This window comes from Carcharhinus amblyrhynchos, chromosome 31 (genome assembly GCF_965287045.1).
Source record: "Carcharhinus amblyrhynchos chromosome 31, sCarAmb.v2.hapA, whole genome shotgun sequence".
NCBI lineage: Eukaryota > Metazoa > Chordata > Chondrichthyes > Carcharhiniformes > Carcharhinidae > Carcharhinus > Carcharhinus amblyrhynchos.
The window spans coordinates 20,995,231-21,018,423 of NC_137354.1; the positions used below are offsets into that span (position 1 = coordinate 20,995,231).

General features: G+C 40.8%; 1 protein-coding gene across 1 annotated transcript in view; it reads right to left on the reverse strand.

Moving 5' to 3' along the window:
* Positions 1 to 23,193, reverse strand: part of ldb3a (LIM domain binding 3a) — a 190,438-nt gene that overhangs the window by 21,535 nt on the left and 145,710 nt on the right. Inside the window, exons 13-16 of the mRNA XM_080215604.1 lie at positions 18,321 to 18,449; positions 13,714 to 13,779; positions 9,932 to 10,068; positions 4,619 to 4,973 (exon numbers count right to left, since the gene is read on the reverse strand). Of these exons, the coding sequence (XP_080071730.1) occupies positions 4,619 to 4,973; positions 9,932 to 10,068; positions 13,714 to 13,779; positions 18,321 to 18,449 (687 nt within the window). The remainder of the gene's footprint in view (positions 1 to 4,618; positions 4,974 to 9,931; positions 10,069 to 13,713; positions 13,780 to 18,320; positions 18,450 to 23,193) is intronic.

Below are 23,193 nucleotides of genomic sequence, written 5' to 3' on the forward strand. Positions count from 1 at the left end.
TCCCATGCAAGTGCTAATTTCTAGTTAATTAATATCCCCATCTTCATTTTTGGGCATCCCAATATTGGCAAGTGCCGTTACTTCATGCCTGAAAAGAGAAGACTGTTTCTCTAGTTCAACCTGTTTCTTCAGAGCAAATCCAAGCCAAATCCCCCATTCACTGGTCTCAAGTTTTCTCCCTATTGTCTCTGCTCCAACTGCCAATTTCTTCTACATCAAGCCCTGCTTCTTCCTGGTGAGCCCCAATCCTTCAGCCTACACACATTGTAAAAGACACAAATCAGTTAATTTCGTAAAGAAACATGTATAAGATCCAGACACTTATAATGAACTGCCCACGTTGCGAGGAAATATTCATGGGCAGATTTAGAGAAAGTTAGAATAAGAGCCAGAGTCAAAAGAGAAAAGGACATGGAGGACATTGGGAGAATTTGGCCTTGAACTTTAACCCTCCTACCATAATGGGTGGCACAGTGGTTTAAAATATCAGGATAGGGCAACACTATCCCATTTTTCAGATATATGTATACAATTCAAGGCACTCACACAAAAGGCTCTAATTACCCAAATCACAGTTGCAGCTGGAAAACATCAGCATTGAGAGTTATTGTGGGTTTCAGGATCATGATGTAGGAAACAATTAGGGGTTCCAAGCCATAACTATCAGTAACAGGACCTGATCAGCTATTTTTCTAGAGGCTGCCTCCAAAATGGTCGCCCCCAGACTCAGTAGTGGACTCTTGCTGCCACAGGCTCGGAATCCTCAACAGCGCCACTGGAAGAGGTCAATGCTGTTGAGGCAGCTTGGCGATTGAATGGCCTTGGAGAGCTAAGTAGGAAATTACAGATCAGAAGAGCCTCTGGATGTTGCATGGGGTTCACAGAGACTGTCTTTCTCCCAACAACCCCTCTTTGGAGTTGGAGTCTCCAGCTCCAATGGCCCCCGGCAGCCACTGCCTCCATGAAATCAGCTGCCTCCCTTAGACTTTCCAGCACTCCAGAATTGGCCTGAAGTCTCCAGGAATTTAAGATCAATCTTCAGGACACTGCTGTGTGCAACCCTGGAGAAAAGCCATTGTGACATTAATTTTTTTAATCATTTTCCTTGACTGTTTTTCTTCACTTGATATAAAAATATTGAAAATGGGGTGAAAAAGCTGTTTGGTTGACAGTCAATCATCATCCAATTGGGTAATGAGTGTTTTTGCTTTCCAATTGGCATAGGAAGGCAGTACATCACAAAAATGGATATGTTGGCTGATTAATGGCTGGGAGTGCGAGGCAAGTCATGTGTCAAAAACTCCAGAAATACATATAATCACAGTTAACAACCTTATTCCCTATGAGGAGGACAGCAGTCAACCCAAGGAATAGACTCTGTGTGGATTGTTAATTATTTAAATAGGCTGCCTGCCTCCATTTAGTGGGCAACCACTACGCACAACCACTATACCACTTCGCTGGCAATGAGATCACATTGAAGAGCTGTACCAACATGACTCCCTGATATTTTACTGGCCTCCAACACCCCTCCCGCAACCTTCCCATACTATCTTCCAGCCTGCCACTCTGGAGCCAGGAAAACCTTACCCTTGTGGCAATCCCTCAAACTGTGGAATTCCAGTTACCCAAACCAATGCAGAACTGCCAATTCCCTAAGGCAAATTGCTTTTTCAATGCTCCCTGTGGACCAGGAAGAGAATGCTTCTTCCAAGCCCATTAAGGAAACCTTTGGTCTTTTCTGATCACCAGCTTTTCCTACTGACCCCTGCCACTTCCTCTATCCCTCTCCCAATTTTGAACTTGCTTCCCTTAGATCATCTGGAACAGCTTACAAGGGTCCCCAGCCTCCTGCCTCTAGTAGGTGTCTGCCAGCCATACTGTCCATTTGACTGGGTGGCCAGGCAGGAGCTATTGCTACAGTGTGTTGACACAGCTTTGACATGAGATTGTAGGGTCTCTGCCCTGCTGTGTCTTTGACCAATTAAGGCTTCTCCTGAAACATGCTCATTAATTTTTGAACCTGGATGTCATAGAGAGAAAAAAATATAGAAGATAAACAGAAATACTAAAAAATAAGAGAGCAGTAGAGAAATGGATAGTTAGATTTCTTGTCTACAAGTAATGACATGAGCACTGAAACAAAATTCTACAATAAAAATGTATTTCTGTCTCTCTCACACAGTAATCACAGCACCATGCATTGCCAGGAAATTCAATGTGCCTTGTTCAATATCTCAGAATTGTTCACGATTTTGGGTGCAGATCAGTGCAAAGCCAATTCCAGCATTGTGATGACTGGACCAAACCAGTCCTGAACCTCACCCTTTGTGCAGAATCCCAATTGGCCAAACCGGTGTTTCTTCACAGCTGTTTAACAATGGTTTGTGTTGCAACAGTCCCATCCTACTCATTTCTATTGTATGAAATACTAATCCAACAAATCACTCCCTGTTCAATTATATACAGTATTTGTGCAATTAGGATAGGAGAATTACAAAATCTTGCCCCTGGCAGCAAATGTTCTCTGTCTTTCTGTTTTGGAATGCACCACAAAAGTTAGGGAGAGCATTTCATTCCAAGAGTTTGAAGTGTGTCATATTTTGAAATATAAACTTGATGAGTTTTCTTCCCTTTCTGTTGGGTGGAAACAGGATAATAACAAAAAAATAAAAAAGTGGCACAGCACTTACTGCCATGTTGCTGCTGACATGCGAGTCACTTCCTGTTTAATTGAGGCAATGAAAGGGTAGTGCAGATCTTGCCAAACACAGACAATTCAAGACCTTGTGATGTCAAAATGACCATAATACAATTTGGAAGTACCAATGGGGGGCTGTGGTATACCATGCTTATTCCATTCATTTCTAGTTGTACAGTGACATTTAAAGGCTCAGCCACAGGCCACTTAAAACAAAAGGGAACAAAAGCTTTTTTTTAAATTTTTTTTTGGGTCACAAGGAGTGTTTGCGCTCCTCCTGAAACTTCAAAATTCTACCTTATCTCCAAATCACCATGCTCCCTTGCAACTGCCTCACAGTCCTACTCTAACTTAAACTGAACTCAACAGAAGAATCACCCAACTTCCTGCCCTCCCTGATCAATCAGCTGCTGGTGACAAATTCAAACAAAGGCTCAACCCCAGAAAATGGTACCCCAGCTTCCATGGAGCTGCCAATGGGCTCAATCTGCTTATCTTCTGCCTACTGAATGCAGTCACTTCAAGGTCAATGTCTGTATCTCCTAATTGGAAGGAGATATTCCAATTTTTCTACCATCTTGTCCCTTTAGTGGCTGTTGATCATTTCTTATTTCTGATTGTATGCAAAGTTTGCGGAAGCTTCGCAACTCCAGAATATCTCCTGCCCATAACACTGAAGGTGGAACATTAGTGTCATTAGACACTAATCAGACACTACTGAATGGAAATTTATATAGATGATCTGGAGGAGGGGGCTGAGTGTAGGGCGACGAAATTTGCTGATGACACGAAGATGAGTGGGAAAGCAAATTGCGTGGAGGGTGTGGAAAGTCTGCAGAGAGATCTGGATAGGCTGAGCGAGTGGGTGAGGACCTGGCAGATAGAGTGTAAATGTTAGCAAGTGTGAGGTTATCCACTTTGGCAGAAATAATATTAGGAGGGATTATTATTTAGAAGGCGAAAAGCTGCAGCATGCTACGGTGCAGAGGGACCTGGGGGTCCTTGTGCACGAGTCGCAAAAACCCAGTCTGCAGGTGCAGCAGGTGATCAAGAAGGCGAATGGAATGTTAGCTTTTATAGCGAGGGGGATAGAATATATAAGTAGGGAGGTTTTGCTGCAACTGTACAGGGTACTGGTGAGGCCGCAGCTGGAGTACTGTGTGCAGTTTTGGTCACCGCACTTGCGGAAGGATATATTGGCCTTGGAGGGAGTGCAGAGAAGGTTCAGTAGGCTGATACCGGAGATGAGGGGGTTAGCCTATGAAGGGACACTAAATAGACTGGGTCTGTACTCGTTGGAGTTTAGAAGGCTGAGGGGGGATCTTATAGAGATGTATAAGATAATGAAGGGGATAGATAGGGTAGAGGTAGAGAGATTCTTCCCGCTTAGAAAGGATAGCAGGACTAGAGGGCACAGCCTGAAGATAAGGGGGGGTGCAGTTTAGATCGGAGTTGAGGAGAAACTTCTTCACTCAAAGGGTGGTGAATCTCTGGAATTCTCTGCCCATTGAAGTGGTGGAGGCTACCTCGCTGAATATATTTAAGTCACGGGTAGATAGGTTTCGGATCGACAGGGGAATTAAAGGTTATGGGGAGAAAGCGGGAAAGTGGAACTGATCCACTTCAGATCAGCCATGATCTTATTGAATGGCGGGGCAGGCTCGAAGGGCTAGATGGCCTACTCCTGCTCCTATTTCTTATGTTATTATGAAAAGAGGATTAGTTTGTGAGCTTCTTCCCCCAGAAAATGTTAGTTTATGATTCTGCACCAGCAACTGACTGCAGAGATATCCTGAAGCAATAGAAGAGAAGGGATCACCCCTTTTCCTTTGTTTATACAGGGGCCACTGCATGCAAAGGAGGAAATTAGTCTATGTTCTGTGTCTAAAGTAGAACAATAAGTGAACATGTCCTCACCTGATAATACTGTTACACTGTCCACATAGAGGAGTTCTGTTGCTTGCTGGGAATCTCTCAGCCCTTTGCACAAGGTTGCGAGTGCCTCCACTTGTCTGCCCAGGCACTGGAGCATGTGTAGGAATTTGGGCAGGTGCCTGGGATGGCACAAATGGCTTAGGTGGTGCAGAATGTGGCAAAGGTTGAATATGCTTGGTGAGGGTAGAGGTGCTTTTTCCTGGCTGGAACTTCTGTGCAAAGCTGTCATCTGTTATCCATGGTGGACGACCACCTGATGTTGGAGCTGCTGGTTGCTCTGGAGGGGCTGGAGCTGGCTTAGCCACATTAAATGTGGCAGTGCTACTGTGCATGTGCTCTAAAGAGAATGAATTGAAAGGAAGAAATAAGTAATAGAATCCCAAATAGCAGATATAGCAAAACATAAGAACAAGTGACAGCCTGATGGGGGAGGGGTGGGAGATAATTTTGCATTGGGATAAAACATGTTTGAATAAATATATAAAAAAGTTAAGTTGGAGAAGAAAGATCACAGCCTAAAGTTATTGAACTCAATTTGGCATCCAGAGGGTTGTGACATGCCTAATTGGAAGATGAGGAGCTACTCCTCCAGTTTGTGTTTGGCTTCGCTGGAGCATTGCAGCAGGCCAAGGAGGGACATGTGAGCATTAGAGCAAGATGCTGATTTGAAAACAGGACTACCTTGGTAGAGCCATCTTATCAGTCTGTTCCTGTCCCATAGGACATATTTCTTCCTGTCTTGAGCCACCCTTTCTCCCCTTGTCTAATCTCATCTCACCTATATTTGTGATTTCTCTAATGCCCCATCTCATATCAACAATTTTGAGCTTCCTAGCCTTGGTGCCTCCTTTCCAAGATGGATTTCCAATTCCTCTGTACCTTCACCCCTAGCAGCAGGATCTGAGGGCTGTCCACTTCTTCCTTGATCAGAGGCCTGAACAATCCCTGTCTATTATCACTCTCCTCTGCCTGGCCAAACCTATTCCATCATTTAACAGTTTCTCCTTAAACTTGTTTAATTTCCTGCGTATAAAAGATGTGGCTATGGGTAGTTGCATGTGCCCCAGTTATGTTTGTCTATTAGTGGGTTATGTGGAACTCCTTGTTCTAGTCCAATGCAGTTGCTCCTGCAACTCTTTCTCTATTACTTCAATGACTGTTTCAGTGCCTCTTCATGCTCTCGTATGGATCTGGAAAAATTTATTAATTTTGCTTCCAATTTCTATACCTCTCTCACTTTCCCATGGTCTATCTTCTACAGTTCTCTTATTGACCTCTATCTCCATTTACCATGATAGACTGACAGCAATATTCATTACAAGCCCTCTCACTCTCACAGCTACCTCGACTAAAGCTCCTTACACTATGCTTTTTGTAAGGACTCCATCCCATTGTCCCAGTTTCTCTGCCTCCATTACATCTGTTCTGATGATATCAGCTGAAGAAATGGTGCTCTAACATGTTTGCCTATTCCCTGAACCAAGGTTTCAACCCCTAGTGGGATCAGGTTGACAGTTCAACCCACTTCCCACACCTCTACCCTTATTCCTTCCCCTCCCTTCCAGAATCATAATAGGTTCCCCCCCTTTCCTCACTTTCCAACCCACTGACCTATGCATTCAAAGGATCATTCTCCACCATTTCTGCCAACTCCAGCATGATGCCATCACCAAACAAATCTTCCCTCCAGTCAGCATTCTGCAGGAACTGCTTCCTCGGTGACACCCTGATCCACTCCTGCAGCATCTCCAACTCCTCATTTCCTTCCCACAGCACCTTCCCTTGCAATCGGAGAAGATACAACACCTGTCTCTTTCCTCCTCCTTCTTCTGTTCAAGGCCCTGAGCTCTCCTTTCAGGTGAAGCAATATTTCACTTGCACCTCCTTCAATTTGATCTACTGTATTCGCTGCTCCAAATGCGGTCTGCTGTACATTGGAGAAAATAAATGCAGAGAGGGTGACTGCTTTGTGGAACACTTTTGCTCAGTCCGCAAGCATGATCCCAGCTTTCCTGTTACTCGCCATTTTAACTCAACATCTTGCTCTCATGCCCACATGTCCATCCATGGCCTGCTGCAATGCTCCAATGAAGTCCAACACAAACTGGAAGAGCAGCATCTCATCTTCCAATTAGGCATGTTACAACCCTCAGGACTCAACATTGAGTTCAACAACTTTACACTGTGACCCTTCTCCTCCCCCTTAACTTACTTTAATATGTACCCCAAATGTTCTTTGTCCAAATGCAAAAACCTTCCCTCCCCCTCTGCAACAAGACTATCTGTCATTCGTTCTTAAGTTTTACTACATCTTTGTTGCAATCTGTCCTAGCTACCACTAATCACTGACCTTCTACGTTGTTCTAGCTCTCCACTCTCCTATATACTACGTAATTCGATACACTACTCTCTCTCTTCAGCTCTGCAGAAGGGTCATATGGACTCAAACACTGAGAGGGATTTTCTGCACCTGTTTTTAGTGGGTGGGAATGGCGGAGGGAAGAATCGAGGAGGCATCCCAAAATGGCTTTTATACCAGCAGGATTTTCCTGCTCGATTCTCCTCGCCTCTCCCCCATCTGTGATATAATGGTGTTCCCACCATGCAATGATGGGAACCCCATGTCAATATAATTAGCGGGCCTGCCTGCTGTAACATCTCCCCACAAAGGATAGTCACATCGGTGGGATTAGAACAGATTTTTAAAAATTGAGAATTGGCAAACAGAATCTGCCAGGAGCACACAGGTAAGCATGGCCCCAAGGAGTGAGGAGTCATGTCATGCCAGGGAATACCCTAGCACAGCCCGTGCTGGGGTGGGGGGGGGGGGGGGGGGTGGTGGTGGTGGTTGCGGTGGGAATGCTAGAGGTTCTGTATCTGTGATTATTCTATTATTATCTTTAAAAGGTGCCCCGATTTGTTGCTGGCAGACTGTCATCCAGCATGATGGCATGGGACCTGTCGACCCGCCTCCTTGATTTGTTTTGATGACAAGTCAAAAAATGTGGCAGGAGAATTCGACAGTGCAGTCGGCAGGCCAGATCCAGTTTTTCCCGTCTGAATTGATTGACACCTAGTCAAAAGATGATAAAATTCCACTCATCAACTTTGTTTTCTCTCCCTGTAGATGCTGCCAGACCTGCTGTGTGTTTTGAGCTGTTCCAGTATTTTTCAAGTTCAGGTTGCTTTTGAAGTCCTGGACTAAGTCAGAAAGTAGCACTTTAAGTTGATAAGGGAATGTGAATTGGCACCAGGATACACACCCTTGGAGAACCAGATGCGGGAGAGATTTTTTTGAAAAGTGTTACAATGGTATAGAAGATCAAGTATAAAACACATTACCCATTACATTGCATAGCACTCCATTAGAAAACACTCAGAATTAGAATCGTTGAAGTTGATGCTGTAGTTCTTCACTATGTAATCCCATGCCCATTAATTAAATTCCAGTCCTTTAATTGGCTCTGCAAATCTAAGCCAGTGTTTAAATTCAAAATTCATGTGCCAATTAGATATTATGTTACTTTTTAGGTTTTTACTCCCAACTATTTATGGAATTTAACATCTCAGTTGGCTGCTATAGGGAAACCTTCACTTAGTGTGTCCTAGGAGACTTCTTACACATCTTGCTATTTAGGTAGTTAATTACAATTTTTTCTTGATTACTATGCTAAGCCAAATGTATATAATCTCATGTGGCAGTTCTTTATTTCCCTTACCATTCTTTGTAGCTCTTTGAGCTAATTATTATCTCTCCAAAAGTTTCAGGTGGACTCTTCAAAGATGTAAATGCATTAGAAGCAGTTCAGAAAAGATTTACTGGACTAAAATCAGGATTGGGTGCGTTGTCTTATGAGGAAATGATGGACAGGCTAGGCTTATATCCACTGAAGTTTAGAAGAGTAAGAGGCCTTTAAGATCTGAAGGGTATTGGCAGGGTGGATGTGCACAGGATGTTTCTTTTCATTGGAGAATCTAGACCTGCGGGTCATTCTTTAAGCATAAGAGGTCACATGTTAGAGACAGAGATACAGAGAAATGTTTTGTGTCAGAGGGCCATGCATCTCTGGAACTCTTCCTCAAAAAGCAGTGAAAGCAGAATCTTTGAATATTTTTGAGGCAGAGCTGGATAGATTCATGATTAACAAGGAGATCAAGTGTATTATTGACATGTGTTGGTTGAAGTCATTAGGTTACATCTTAGCTTCATTTGAAGCAATTTTTAAAAGTGGCATCTTGGCCTTTTGGCTAAAATGCAAATGAGATCAAGCCTTGGAGAAGGTGCTATGCCTATTCCAATCATCTTGGATCATGTAGATCAAGCCCAAGACAGGAGGTGAGAGCCCTGTCTTGTCAGCTTGGATTGGGAATGTCTCAACTTGTTGAGACTGTGAATTGGACTTGATGGATCCAGTTGGAATAAAAACAAACAAAAAAAAACGAGGTGAAAGGTTATCAAAGGATTGAGGTTACAGTCAGATCAGGCCATGTTCATATTGAATGGCAGAGCAAGTTTGAGGTGTTGAGTGGCCTACTGTTCCTATTCTGTATATTTCATACATTTACATATTTCAGTAAAATGGACTGAGAAATATCTCTCAAATAACTATGTACATTTAACTAATGTGAATTGATAAAGAGTTGTCAATCAAAAATATATTTGGTGCATTCTCATAAAATATTTGTATTTGAATTGAATGGTTTAGTTGCTTTCTCATGCACTTCAATCAAAAGACTAATAATGAAACAGTTGTATTTAAATTCTGGGACATGTTTATTTCTGAAAGTAAAGGGCTTTTAGTACTTTATGTACTGCAACAGAAACAAAGAAGTTGATGCCAATGATAGAAAAGTTTCATTTTATCAGAGGGTCTTACTTTTTTTAAAATTCTTTCATGGGACGTGGGTGTTGCTGGGTGGGCCAGCATTATTGCCTATCCCTAATTGCCTTTGAGAAGATGGTTAAGGACCAGCATCTGAAGTCACATGTAGGCCACACCAGGTAAGGATGGCAGATTTTCTTCCCTAAAGGACTTTCATGACCAAGATGGATTTTTACAACAATTACTTCATTAGACTTTTATTTCAGATTTTTATTGAATTCAAATTTCCCCATCTGGTGGGATTCAAACCCTTGTTCCCCAGATCTGGGTCTCTGGATTACTAGTTCAGTGACAATACCACTACACAATTAACTATTCATGATACTAAATGTTTCTTAAATGCAGGAGTTTGTTCCATGATTGCTCAGACTATCCAACAAAGTCAAAAACGAATGCTGCTTTAAGTTATTACCTCCAGTTGAGGGAAAGGCTGCGGGTCGGATACTCGCTGTGCTGACAACCTTTGGTTTAGAAGCTAGTTTTGAGGCTTCAGTACAAACTTGAGGAGCTGGCGGCCCAATCACTGCAGTGTTGCTTGCGAAGCCCTGACTGAAGAATTTTAAAAAGAGGATAGAAAGTGAATGGGAAATACAAGGGAAATGAGAGTAAATTATCACCTTTGGAACAGACTGAAACAGGTTGCCAAGGGCAAGTTATCAAATCCATTTCTGGGAGTGAGTAGCAGAGATGTTTTTTATCATCAGTTTACACAGACTTTGAATCAAAAGATAGTCTAAGAGTTGGATATAAAACATTCAGTAAGCAGTCAATTCTCTACTCATCTGCAATTCCATCAGAGATATGAAATGAATTGTTTTCTGCAAACTGCAACTGAAGCCAGAGGTTTAAACTGCAAATCATGACAAGGTCAATGGCTTTTGAATAGCTTAACAGTTGCCGTAGTAGTGTTATCATGCATCTTCTCAGCAATCCAATCCAAAGGTCACATCCTTGGTTTGTTTGAAAACACACACATTTTTCCATTTCTTAAAAGAAGATTTTGCCTCTAGATTTCCTTCAGTGGTGCAGGTGAGGCAATTTAACAACATGTCCAAGTACGGCACAGCAGCAATTAAAAGGCTGTATCATGTAACTAAGTCAGAGAGGTACAAAGTTGGACAACGTCACATGCAGTGTTTTTGTCACTCAACCTGAGGTCAAATTCAGCAAGAGTGGGAGAAGAAGACAAAGACAGAGACAATACTTTAGGCACACTGCCCCAGTCTTCCAAATAGTGAGGCATCAGTCCAAAACTGCAGACTCGCTGGATGTGCTCACTTGAGTACTGTGTACTTTTGTGATCGCCAAGATACTTTGGAATGCTGGAGGTAGTGAAAAGTGACACAAGACTGATCCTTAAAGCCAAAGAAATGAGCTGAGGAAAGACTGGAGAAATGTGATCTCTTGAACATAAAAGCAAGTTGGCTGAAAGGGATTTTATCAGATAATAATTGGAATTGAGAGGTTCAACCTCAATCAATATTTGTCATTAAATCATCACGTTAAGTCAAAAGGTACAAATGCAAACCATCAAAGGTACCACAAAAACATATCCGAATTCTTCAATCCATAATAAATACTTGGAATGGCCTTCTTGGTAAGGCAGTGAAAGTAAAAACACTGGAATGATTCATCCAATAACTAGATATTGTAATTGGGGGTTATAGACATTTGCAGGTGGCCGAGTTGGGATGGGACAAATGGCCTTCCTAATCATTTCCTAACCTATGATCTATCAAGCTAGTCAGTGATCATGCATAGAATCAATTTGTATAGCAGAAATGGACATTTTTTTTAGTTTGGCTGAGTTATTGAATCCCTTAGCTCCACTCCCATCTCAACACATAGAATTTCCCTAAGCTTTTACAGCTTTGCCAGGTGAACTAAACTATCACCAGCGACTCTGATTCCAGGCACACAATTATAAATGTTGCCCAACACTATGGCCATGATCAGATAAGTTTAAATAGCAACTAGAATTAGAATTCTGGATGATCAAGTCCATTTTAGGCTGCAACACAAGAGAAGCACATCCAAACAGCGGCTGATTCTTGTTTTCAAGAATTTGAATATCGTCTGAGGATGAAATTCATTGGTGGGTGAGTTTGAATGTTGGATTCAGAGTGAATGTACTAAATAATGCCTATTGCAGATGATGATAAACTAACATAGAAACTAGAGGCAGGAATGAGTCATCTGGCCTTCGAGCCTGCTCCACCATTCATTATGATCATGGCTGATCATCAAATTCAATATCCCAATTCCTTCTTCCCCCATATCCTTTGATCCTTTAGCCCCAAGAGCTATATCTAATTTCTTCTTGAAATCAGACCACGTTTTGGCCTCAGCTATATTCCTGTTTGTTGAGAAAATGGAGTTAAGCATTCTAGCTCCGCTGCAGTGGTTATTGAATTGGGTTTTGTTGTCGGATTTTACTGCAGAATCAATGAACATATATGCTGGAAAGCAACATGGTTGCAAGAGACAACTTCTCAAGTTCTCTTCTCAAAGATAGGAAGTTGTCTCACAGCACCACAATCTCCAACACGGGTAGGACAAGGAGGCAGTTCCCAAATCCATCCTAGTCATAACAAGGATCAAGACCTCTGCTGTTGGTACCAATCATGTCATCCAGCTAACCCAGCCAACTGACCAACCACTCTTTTCCCCCACCCACCCACCCACCCACCCACACACACACACACACACACAAACAAAAGAATCCAAGGCGAAATACACTTTTACATGTATGTTGTACTCTGGGGCTATGAATAGTGATAGTAAAAGTTCCAAATTTTTTCGGTCACACAGCTAATCAGGAATTTCTCTGACTTTTACTGCTATTGGTGTATGTTGGGAAGGTTTAAAAGTTTATATTCAACTGATTTGATTGCATAATGAATGCACCATCCTTGGCCATTAAGTTCTAGTGTGGGATTTCAGCCTGGAGCTTGTGATTCAGAATCAGGGATGCTACCCACAGTGCCATGAGACCTCCTTATAAGAGACGATAGAATAGGAATCTGACTCGATCGATGGAGCTCAACAGATGGTATTGGATGTTATACACAGTGCACTTTACTTAATTTCATTGATAATAATGGAAGTAAATATCAGGTGCTCGCTATAAAAGATGGCTAATCCTGTTTTGCAGCACTGTACTGTCTACTCCAATATTGCTAAATTCTGGAGCACTGTTCATTGCTTTTGGTAATATCAGTAATGAAAGTGTGTTCAGCAAGCGACATTGAAAAGGGTGATTCCAGATTATGAAAGAAAAATTGTGAAAGAGATTTGAAACAGAAATATTGGATTAGTTGTTGATTAGGATATTTTCCTCAAGCAAAATGAAGCTAAAGCTGAGAAACAGAGATGGCAACATTCAAAAGCACTAAAACGACAATAGACGGAGGGGAATGGAAAGAATTATAGGTGCTGAGGTTCCCAATGAACATTCCATATTGACTGTTCCTTCCTCTTTTATTTCCTTACCTTTATTCCAGTTTTACTTGTGGCCTAGTAGATGTACAGAGATGTTGCTCATGGCAAATTGGAGGTTACATGTTTAATCAGGGCCATGTGTTATATCATGCAGCTCAATGTATTTTATTGCCAATGGAAAATGTGTATATTCTGATCCGTATACTTGGAACCACGTGCAGGTTAGGTGAGTTGGCTATGCTAAATTGCCCCTTAGTGTCCAAAAATGAAGATGTCTATTAGGCTGATCAGCCATGGTAAATGTGCAGGAATACAGGGATAGGGTGGGGGCTAGATGAGATGTGATAGGCCAAATGGTTTCCTTCTGCACTGTAGAGATTTTGTGGTTCCAAAATTTCAAGTCATATTAACAGGATGTGTGCTGCTCCATAGGTTGGCCCCTGATATTTAGAGGGTATGCGCAAATGACACAGAATTTTATAGCAACTTGGGCTGATTTGGTTTGGCAATCCCAATTCATCCTAAATTTGGGAAATGGAGAACTAGCCGCTTGGACTGCAACAGCCTCAATTAAATAAGAAAATTGCAAAATAAATTTAGAACAGAGAGGAAGCAGGAAAAATGAGAGTATTTCTGTGCAGTATGAATACTTGGCATCTCTATTAACTGGTTAATATGATACTGTCACACCATGTTTGGCATTAGTGCTCTGTTAAAAAGTTGAAATGATTTTGACACAAATCTAGCAGGTACCTAGTCCTTGTATTATGTGCTGATTGAGACTGGTAGCTGATGGAGGAAGAAGTCTTCTGCTGCCAACTGTAGTCAAAAGGAGACAAAAGATATTAAACAAAGTGCAAACCTCACAGTGAGTGAAGAACATGGTCCATTTCCTCCTGTGAAGGGAAATGCTATCCTTCTAAAAATCCATTTAAATATTTTCAGTGAGGAAAACAAAAAATTTTTAAGGGATAACTGTAGATTAAAGGGAAAACACAAAATATTATGTTCCATTAAGGTTTTCCTTTCATATGACCAGAATAATTTAGCAACTGTGAAAGCAACTACAGAACAGATAGATTACACACATACTGTGTGATAGAGTTAGGCTTTGTACTTTTGAAGTTCCTTGGACAGAGGATGGGAATACACTTCACAGAATTAGCCCATCTCTGACCCACACTCCTATCTAACAAAATCCTGCAACAGGGGTGAAGCTGTGCAAAATTACCTAATATTCCGCTCAAAGTCAATTCTTGACTCTTGCCGGAATTTTACCGGCACGCCTGCCCAAGCTTCGGGCGGGATCTTATGAGCCTCGTGTGGGCATGCTGGTAAAATTCTGGCAACTATATCTACAGCGACCTGAAAATTGAAGGTTGTGTTGTGGAGATATTTTCCTTTTTTTCAGTTGCTAATGTACAATGCCCTGATACAATATAGCTTGAACACAGAATATTGCTGATATATATTTAGTATATTTGGTACCTGTTCAATGCATCTACATTTCTTTTGTGAATGATCCAAGTGGTGTTGAGTCATTTTCTACGAGTGGTCTACTATTACAGCCACTTATATTTCTAAAGTTGTCTTTGGGTATGTTAGAGGATGCTTATTTTTTGTACTGCTGCAAATTATTTTCCATTGTGGAGCAAGCTTTACTACTCCCCTTCAATCTCCAAAGTCAATTTAGTATCACAGTCTTCACAAAGAATATAAATCAATATGAAAAGCAGAGTTCCAAAATGAACCATCTGTAGGACCTTGTCTGTCTCCTTCGTTCATTTTGAATAATCTTCATTTTGTGATATTACTGGGTGAAGGAAGTGAAGGAAGCCAAATAACAAGGCATTGCTTAGTGCTTCTTGAAAGTTAGGTAAAAGAGAGATGGATTTTCAACTTGATTCTTGGACACGAAGCCTTTGTTGTGGAACAGCTGCCTAGTATAAAACTACACTAAAATCAATTTCAGTCACTGGTTCTATGATGGACAACAGATCTGCACAACTAGTTTTATACACAGGTATCAAGGGAAAACTACCCTAATGTATCTGAAATGTTTCATTTAGTTACAGCCTCAAAAAAACATCCATCCAATTGTTAGATTTAATTTTTTATACATCCACCTGAACGGATACAAATTAATTTAATGTAGAGCAACCCCCCATATATTCCCCATTTCTGATCTCAAGCCCATAAATTTCCAAACTTGTGGCTTCATTTTTCTGTAATATGAATAAGCATTTAAACATTTATCCATAATATCCTGGAAGAAGAAACAAAGAACCGACAAACTCATGAGGCATGAATTTCTCCATATTAACACAGAAGCTGCTGTTCACTGTTGATGTTTGTAGTATGTCTTGATGCTATTTCAGGACACCTTGTCTTTCATCTTTTTGATAGTTGGCTATTTAAGATTCTTTTTTTTATGCTGACCGTTCAAAAAATTAAAATTTGCTCCGAGTTAGATTGTAAAAGTTATACTGAAGCTTGTCCAATAAAGTCTGAATTGGGTCAAGAGTTTGGAAACATCATTTTTTGTAGGAGCTTTAAATCATCCTACATTTGGGATGTTAACCGATTCAGTGTCAACCTAGTTTAGTTTGTAACTATTGAGCTCTGTGATAAATTTCTCACAGACAATGGGCTTCTGCCCCTTATCATGATCCAATTGGGACCATCGACAATTGGGACGAGCTTAGGGGTTAAAAAAAGGGTGGCATGGACTAGTTGGGCCAAAGGACCTATTTCCATGTTGTAAACCTCTACGACTCTGTACGACTCAATGACCCCTACTGGAAGTACAGAATGTAGTACCTATTCCTGTCTAAGAAAAGCACCCTCAGCGCTTCCTTGTGGGAACTTACATCCCAGAGGTGAAGGGACTCAATTCCCAGGAAAGATTAATGATATTTTCTTGTATTTAGTGTAGTTTCAAACCCAGATCTTACATCAAGATTTTAAGGAGCAATACAAATGTAGTTGGATGAAGGGACAAAGAAAACTTTGGCAACAGAATCTTTTTTTAAAAGAAGCGTATGTGCACTCTTCAGTATTAAAACAGGTGGAAAAAAACACATTCCAAAATGATTAGTGCAACTAAGGATTATAAAATCTGTGAATATTCAAAAATATATTCTTGTAAAAACTCAGTTACTGATATTATAAAAACCACAAAGAACTCAAAGATTGGGGAAAATTAGATTGTTCTTGACTTTGGGTGTTATTTGTGTATATTAGGCATACTGTGTGAGGAGGGATAATGGAATTGTTGATATCACACTGTCCACATGGGGAGGGTATATATGAAAAATCTAACTCTTCTAAATAATTTTCCAAAACTGAATACATGTTGATATATATTCAAATAATTATCACTTGAAATAAAAATGTTTAAAGTATCATTATTTCCAGTTAGATGGTCTTGCAGATGTATGCATGCATCATATATTGAAAATTTCACATACACGTGCACATGCTGTAATTTTTTTGCATTATAAATCCCTTTATCAAATTTGTAATAGAAACAGACTATGTAAACATTTCAGGGGGCACTACACTGCCACCATTGACAGGAAGGTACAACTGCAATGTGGCAAGTTCTTACTTTTAAATTTATCTTATTACAATATTACCACATCTGTACGGTCATATTTTTAATTGAAGCCATCTATGTAAACTAATCATGGGGCACTATGCTGCCACCTATGACAGAAAGATGCAATTGCAATGTGACAAGTTTTCAGACAGCTTCAATTAAAAAATGATGTTAAGAACGTTGTTATAAGAGAAATGTAAAAACAAGCAAAATGTACATTCATTTAAAATGGGGATCAAGTTGTACCTACATGCCCTAGTCTAATTATCTCTGTGCTTTCTAAGCTTGTTTCAATGGAAGACCATACCTAGTTTTGAATGCTCATGTGCAATTCTTTATTCTCTATTTTCTTTCTTAATCTGTCCCCATGTTTGATGGTTACCATATTATTTTTTCCCTGTATCTTTACTACTTTCTTGCTAATCCGTCACCAACTTCCTATTACTGTCTTCATACGTTTCAGTTCTGGCTGCTCTCTTCCTTACGTCTTTGACTTTATTAATCCTAGTCTGGAATAGTAATCCCTAAAGGCTGGGGATGGATGCTCAGTGACACATGCCTCTGCATTCTTCACATAAAGCCTTAGGATAGCAGTTCTACTTTGGCCCAGCCCATGGAAAGTGGGAATCTAGTGAAGACTGGGACTATTACCTAACAAATGAGGGTATACCCAGTGATGACACAGTTCATTTAACAAAGGAATGGGTAGAACAGAGTTTATGGGCATTTTTCTGATTTCTTTTGTGAATTCCTACATTTTCATTGTATTAGTTATGAGATTTAAGATACTTAAGAGTATTTTTTAAATCTTGTGTAAGATAGCTGTAAACCACAGAATTCCTTTTAAGTAGAAAACAAGCTGATAATTGCTGATTTATCTCAGCTACAATTATTCAGATCTTCCTATTAAAAGTTGCAGCCTCATAAGATTTAGGCCAGGCCAGCATTGAACATTACAACTGGCTCCAATAAATTACCCATGTCTGGGCAAGCATTGAAAATCTTTTTGTAGAATCTTGGGGTAGAATTTCAACAATGTTCTCCCAATCTCCTTGGTGGATATACAGTTAATAGTCAAAGTCAGGGACTTCCCCACAGGAACAGCAAGATAAGAGGAGTTGCCTCAGTCTGCAGTAGAAAACAAAGAACTGTCATCCTTTGTAAAATGTCTTTCACTACGTCAAGATGGCCTAAAGCACTTTACTGCCAATTATGTGTAGTCACTGTTGTGTAGGAAACACAATTTGCATATGCCATGGTCCCACAAAGAGCAATGAAATAGTGACTAAATATTTATATTTTTAGAGGTTTTTGAGAGATAAATATTGATAAAGACACCAGGGAGAACTAAACTTCCCTTGGGCCATAGTAATAGTGCCACAGAATTATTCAGATCTATCTGAGAGGGTAGGGGGTGCCTCAGTCTTATTTGAATGACATCTTTGAGGGGGTAGCACTCCTTCAGTATTGTACCAAAGTGGATTATGTGCCATTACTTTACTTTCCAAAGGAGGATGTTGAAAACTTAATGTGGTGACAACTTCTGCATGAAAATTTCAATATATCTGCATCACATCAATTAAAACAGTAGCATACACTGCATTGATTACGTCAATTCATTATGATACAATTCATGATGAAATCTTCAATTATTTGCTGATTTATTAGTGTTTATTATACATTTAAAAATCCATATATATCCAAATATGCTCTGCTCATGTGGCCCTTTATAGGATTAGTTTCCACGAATTCGTGGTACCTCAGGTTTGCTTTTCCCAGAGGAACAGAACTAGGCCTTGTTCGTTTGGGTAAGGAAGGTGCGTTGATGAGTGGAGTTATACGAATCGCTTCCAAGGCACTCTTTGGTTTGAGTGGGTTGACACCGAATCTACCCCACAAAAAGTTGAAAAAAAACACAACCGTATTATGAAGATGACAATTTCATTTCACCAGTTTGGTTCATTCCTTTCTTGACTTTTGCTGGCACAGATTACCCTCCAATACTAAGCTTAAACTTAGGCCACTATTCTTTATCTGTGACTCTTGATGGTGAGTGTTGTCAAGCTATTAGACCATTAATGGCATCATAGCTGAGCTTAATCCAACCCTCTGCCTATACTGTTCAGCGGATGTCATCAGACTGCAGGAGCCCTGGTTAATTGTTCTCCTTCCTAGCCCAAGGGCAGTGAGAGCAGCGGTCAGAAACCACATTGTCCTCCACCTTTCCCCCCACTGCTGCCCTATCCTGGGATTAGAGAGCTTAGTGAAGAGCAGGAAAATCTTGGTGTGTGTGATATGTTACTAGAGCAGCTTTTGAACCCTCTCCCTGTGCCATAAATGATTTCCAACCTCACAAACGACCAGCAGGCAAACACCCATTTAGAATGGGATGCAACTAAGACACTTGATTGATTTAGGGATGGCGTATACTGCAAGGAGGTAGAAAAGACCAAAATGCAGTATAAGAAAACCATTCAGGGATAAGATGAGTTTAACCCATGAAAATACTTCAACCAGACATTGTTCAAAATGCTTGGATTGCAAGAGTTGTAATTATTGTTAGAAAATGCATTGAAAGCATTGAGTGACTCCTATAATCTCAACTTCCTTTGACGACCATCTGATTTAAAAAGGAGAACATAAGAACGGTTTTCTTATTGCTGACCCATTGATGGAGAAGAGAAGTCAAGGTTTATGCAGATACAACCCCAGTAAAATTCCAAGGCTGAAACATCTTTCCATTTAAACAAATTTCATCATTTGTTTCCTGAAAACTGAAGAGAGTAAAAAAGGATTTTTAAGCCTGCAATAAGCTTAAAAGGAGAAGCAGTTGTTTGCTTAAAAGGAGGATTACATTTAAAAGGATACATTACACATAGGGAAATTGTAAGTAGGCATTGTGATAAGGTGAATTACAAAACAATAATGTGCTTTATATTTTGGAAGCTGTTGAGCTTTTGCCAAGAAAAATGCTAATGATCTTCTGTAGTTTCCTTCCTTTGGATGTTTCTGGAAGGCACAGGTAAAGAAGCATATGTTTTTACTCCAGTCCAATGTCACTATTGTGGTAACTGTCTGACAATCAAGTGAAGACAGAGAGATAACATTTTTAAAAAATCCAGGCCATGGAGCTGGAGAGTGAAGTTTTCAATAGCAGTGGGGTCAGCTGATTACTGCTGCTCATTCCTGCTAAGTCATTATGGCCAAAGGGTCAGAATGCAATGATATGAAACTATTTTTCATTATCATGGTTGCAGTTACATTGCCCTTGTGGTACTTCCAAATGATAGTGATATCCCCATTGCTGATGAAAGGGAAGCAAACTCTGTGCCTTTGACATCATCCAATGATGTTTTTCATCCTCAAGCCAGGAATGCAGGAAATGCAAGTTTTATGTGTGGCACTATCACTGTGCTAACTGGGTTAGATTTTGAAGAAATATAGCAATACAAAACTGGGCATTCATGAGCACTATGGGCCATCAATAAAAGCAGGATTGTGTTGAACCACAATCTCTTACCTCATAGCCCAGCTTATCTTCAACTCTGTCATTACCATTAAGCTGGTGGATCAACCCTGGGTCAGTGAAGAGTGCAGGCAAGCATGCTGGGAGTTGTACCTGGCATACCTAAAAATTAGACATCAACCTGGTGAAGCTACAACACAGGGCATACCAAACAGCGTGCGATAGCATGCAACTAACAGATCAGACCTAAGCTCTGCAGTCCTGCCACATCCAGTTGTAAATGGTGGCGGACAATTAAACAAGTCACTGGAGGAGGACGAGTCTTCACAAATATTCTGGCAATAGTACTGAAGACTTGTGCTCCAGAGCTAGCCACATCCCAATCCAGACAGTTCCATTATGGTTAGTGTCTGCCCAATAATGTCGAAAATTGCCCAGGTATGTCTTTTCCACATGAAGTGAGGCAAGTCCAACCTGGCTAATCGTGTCCCATCAGTATATACTCAGTCATCACCAACAGTGCTATCAAGCTCAGTTTGGGTTCCACCAGGCCGCTCAGTTCTGGGCTCATTATAGCATTAGCCCAGACGTGGACAACTAAGCTGAAGTCAATAGATGAAGTGAGAGTGAGTGCCCTTAACATCATGGCATATTTGACCGAGCATGGCACCAAGCAGATTAAGCAAAACTGCAGTCAATGGGAATCAACTCCCCGTTAGCTGGAGTTATACCTAGCACAAAGGAAGATAGTTGTGGTTGTTGGAGTTCAAGCATCTCAATCCAGAATGTCACTGCAGAAGTTCCTCAGGATAGTGTCCTAGGCTTATCTTCAGCTGATTCATTAATGACCTTTCCTTCATTATAAGGTCAGAAGTGGGGATGTTTGCTGATGATTGCAGTGTTTAGCACCATTTATGACTCCTGAGATACTGAAGCTGGACATCTTTCAATTTTGGGTTAAAGTGGAAAGTTACGTTTATACTGCAGAAGTGCCAGGCAATGAAAAAATCCAACAAGCGGGAATCTAACCATCTCCCCCAACATTCAATGGCATTATTATTGCTGAATCCTGCACCATTAACATCCCTGGGGGCTACCATTAAGCAGAAACTGAACTGGACCAGCTATATGAATACTGTGCCTCTCAGAGCAGGTCAGAGGCTGGGACTGGAGGGCACAGGACTAGAGGGCACAGCCTCAAGATAAGGGGGGGCAGTTTAGATCAGAGTTGAGGAGGAACTTTTTTACTCAAAATTCTCTGGAATTCTCTGCCCGTTGAAGTGGTGGAGGCTACCTCGCTAAATATATTTAAGTCACGGGTATATAGGTTTTTGATAGACAAGGGAATTAAGGGTTATGGGGAGAAGCGGGAAAGTGGAACTGATCCACTTCAGATCAGCCATGATCTTATTGAGTGGCGGGGCAGGCTCAAAGGGCTAGATGGCCTACTCCTATTTCTTATGTTCTTAATCTTCCAAAGCCTGTCTACAAGCCTGTCTGCAAGTCAGGGGTGTGATGGAATACACTCCCATTTGGCTAGATGAGTGCAGCGCCAACAACATTCAAGAAATCCAACACCATCTAGGACAAAACAGCGCAATTGGCATCCATTCACCATCTTCAACATTCACTCTCTCCACCACCAGTAGAGTGGTAACAGTGTGTACCATTGACAAAATGCACTGCAGAAACTCTCAAAGCTCCTTTGACAGCACCTTCAAAACTCGCAACCTCTACACCAGAAGGACAAGGGCAGCAGATCCATGTGAATACTATCACCTGCTAGAATGGTACCCACACACCATCCAGACTTGGAACTATAATGCTGTTCCTTCACTGTAGCAGGGTCAAAATCCAGCACCTACACCAAATGACTGCATTGGCTCGAAGTGGTGGCTCACCACAACCTTCTCAAGGGTAATAAATGCAAGCTTGGGCAGAGTGATGTTTGAAGACTGAAGGCTTCCTCTTTCTTGGAGCTGCAGCACCAGTATAGGAAGAGCTGAGATTTGGGATTTTTTTTCAAATAGGTTAAAGCATTCAGGAAGGCAGCAAAAAACAAACAAGCCAAACTTTGCTGCAGTCTCATTATAGATTATGACAACTTCGCTTCAAGACTCATTCGCTTTGAGATTCAAAGGGGTAATACTGTTCCAAGGATATTTTGTGGTCACAATGGATGGGCAACTGGAACTACTGACCTGCACACACTTCGTCTCAAACGAGGCTCTGGCTCAGCAGTTACAGACTCCAGGAATTGCAGTATTTCAGGTCTGCCACTGGATGTCACCAGCAGTCTGTTCCAGCAATACTGTCAAACTGAATGCTGGGAAGTCAGCTGCTTTGGTATAGAACTTGTTCCTGTGAGGCATAGCTGAGAATGAAAATAAACTGTTGGAACAAACATGGATACCTATTGCTTCATGCCGCACACTGAGGAAAATGAAAAACTGTTGAACCAAAGTCAGCACTCCTTATGTAGCCCAGGGGATGCAGACCTTGTTCTGACAATTATTCCCTCAATCTGAGAATTACTTAACTTTCCCTGGTTTTCACTTGGTTTTACAATCTCTAGGTTGCAAGACACATTGTCAACTAAATGGCCATTTCTCAATTCACCTCTATACAAAAGCAAACCACTGAGGATGCTGGACACCTGAAACAATATAGAAAATGCTGATGACTCTTAGCAGGTGCATTGATCAGAAATGTTAACTCTGTTCCCTACCCTTCATGCCTGCCAGACTGGCTGAATATTTCCAATGTTTTCTGTTTTTATTTTTAATTTACCTAATTGGTTCCATCTGTTGTCCTGTTTGCAAAACCAGTGGTGGTGCACTATGGGACTTAACGGTTCACCAAAATTCTCAATTACTTTGACAGATTTTTATTTTTTTCTGGAATAACATTAAATACAGGTTCCTCTTCCTGTATGCCTGCTATTTAAAAGTGAGCAGGAAATGATTATGATTCAAATGTGTCAGAATTTACTAAGAAAATTAATGTTTGAATTGGATCACACAAGGTTTAGTATGTTCTGTCAGATTAGGTTCCTGTTCTGGTATTTCATAGTCCTTCCTCCCACAACAAGATTTGTGCTGATTTGTTTAAAACAAATTCACTGAATCCAGGTTCTGAGTCCAAACCAAACTAAATTGATAGTTTG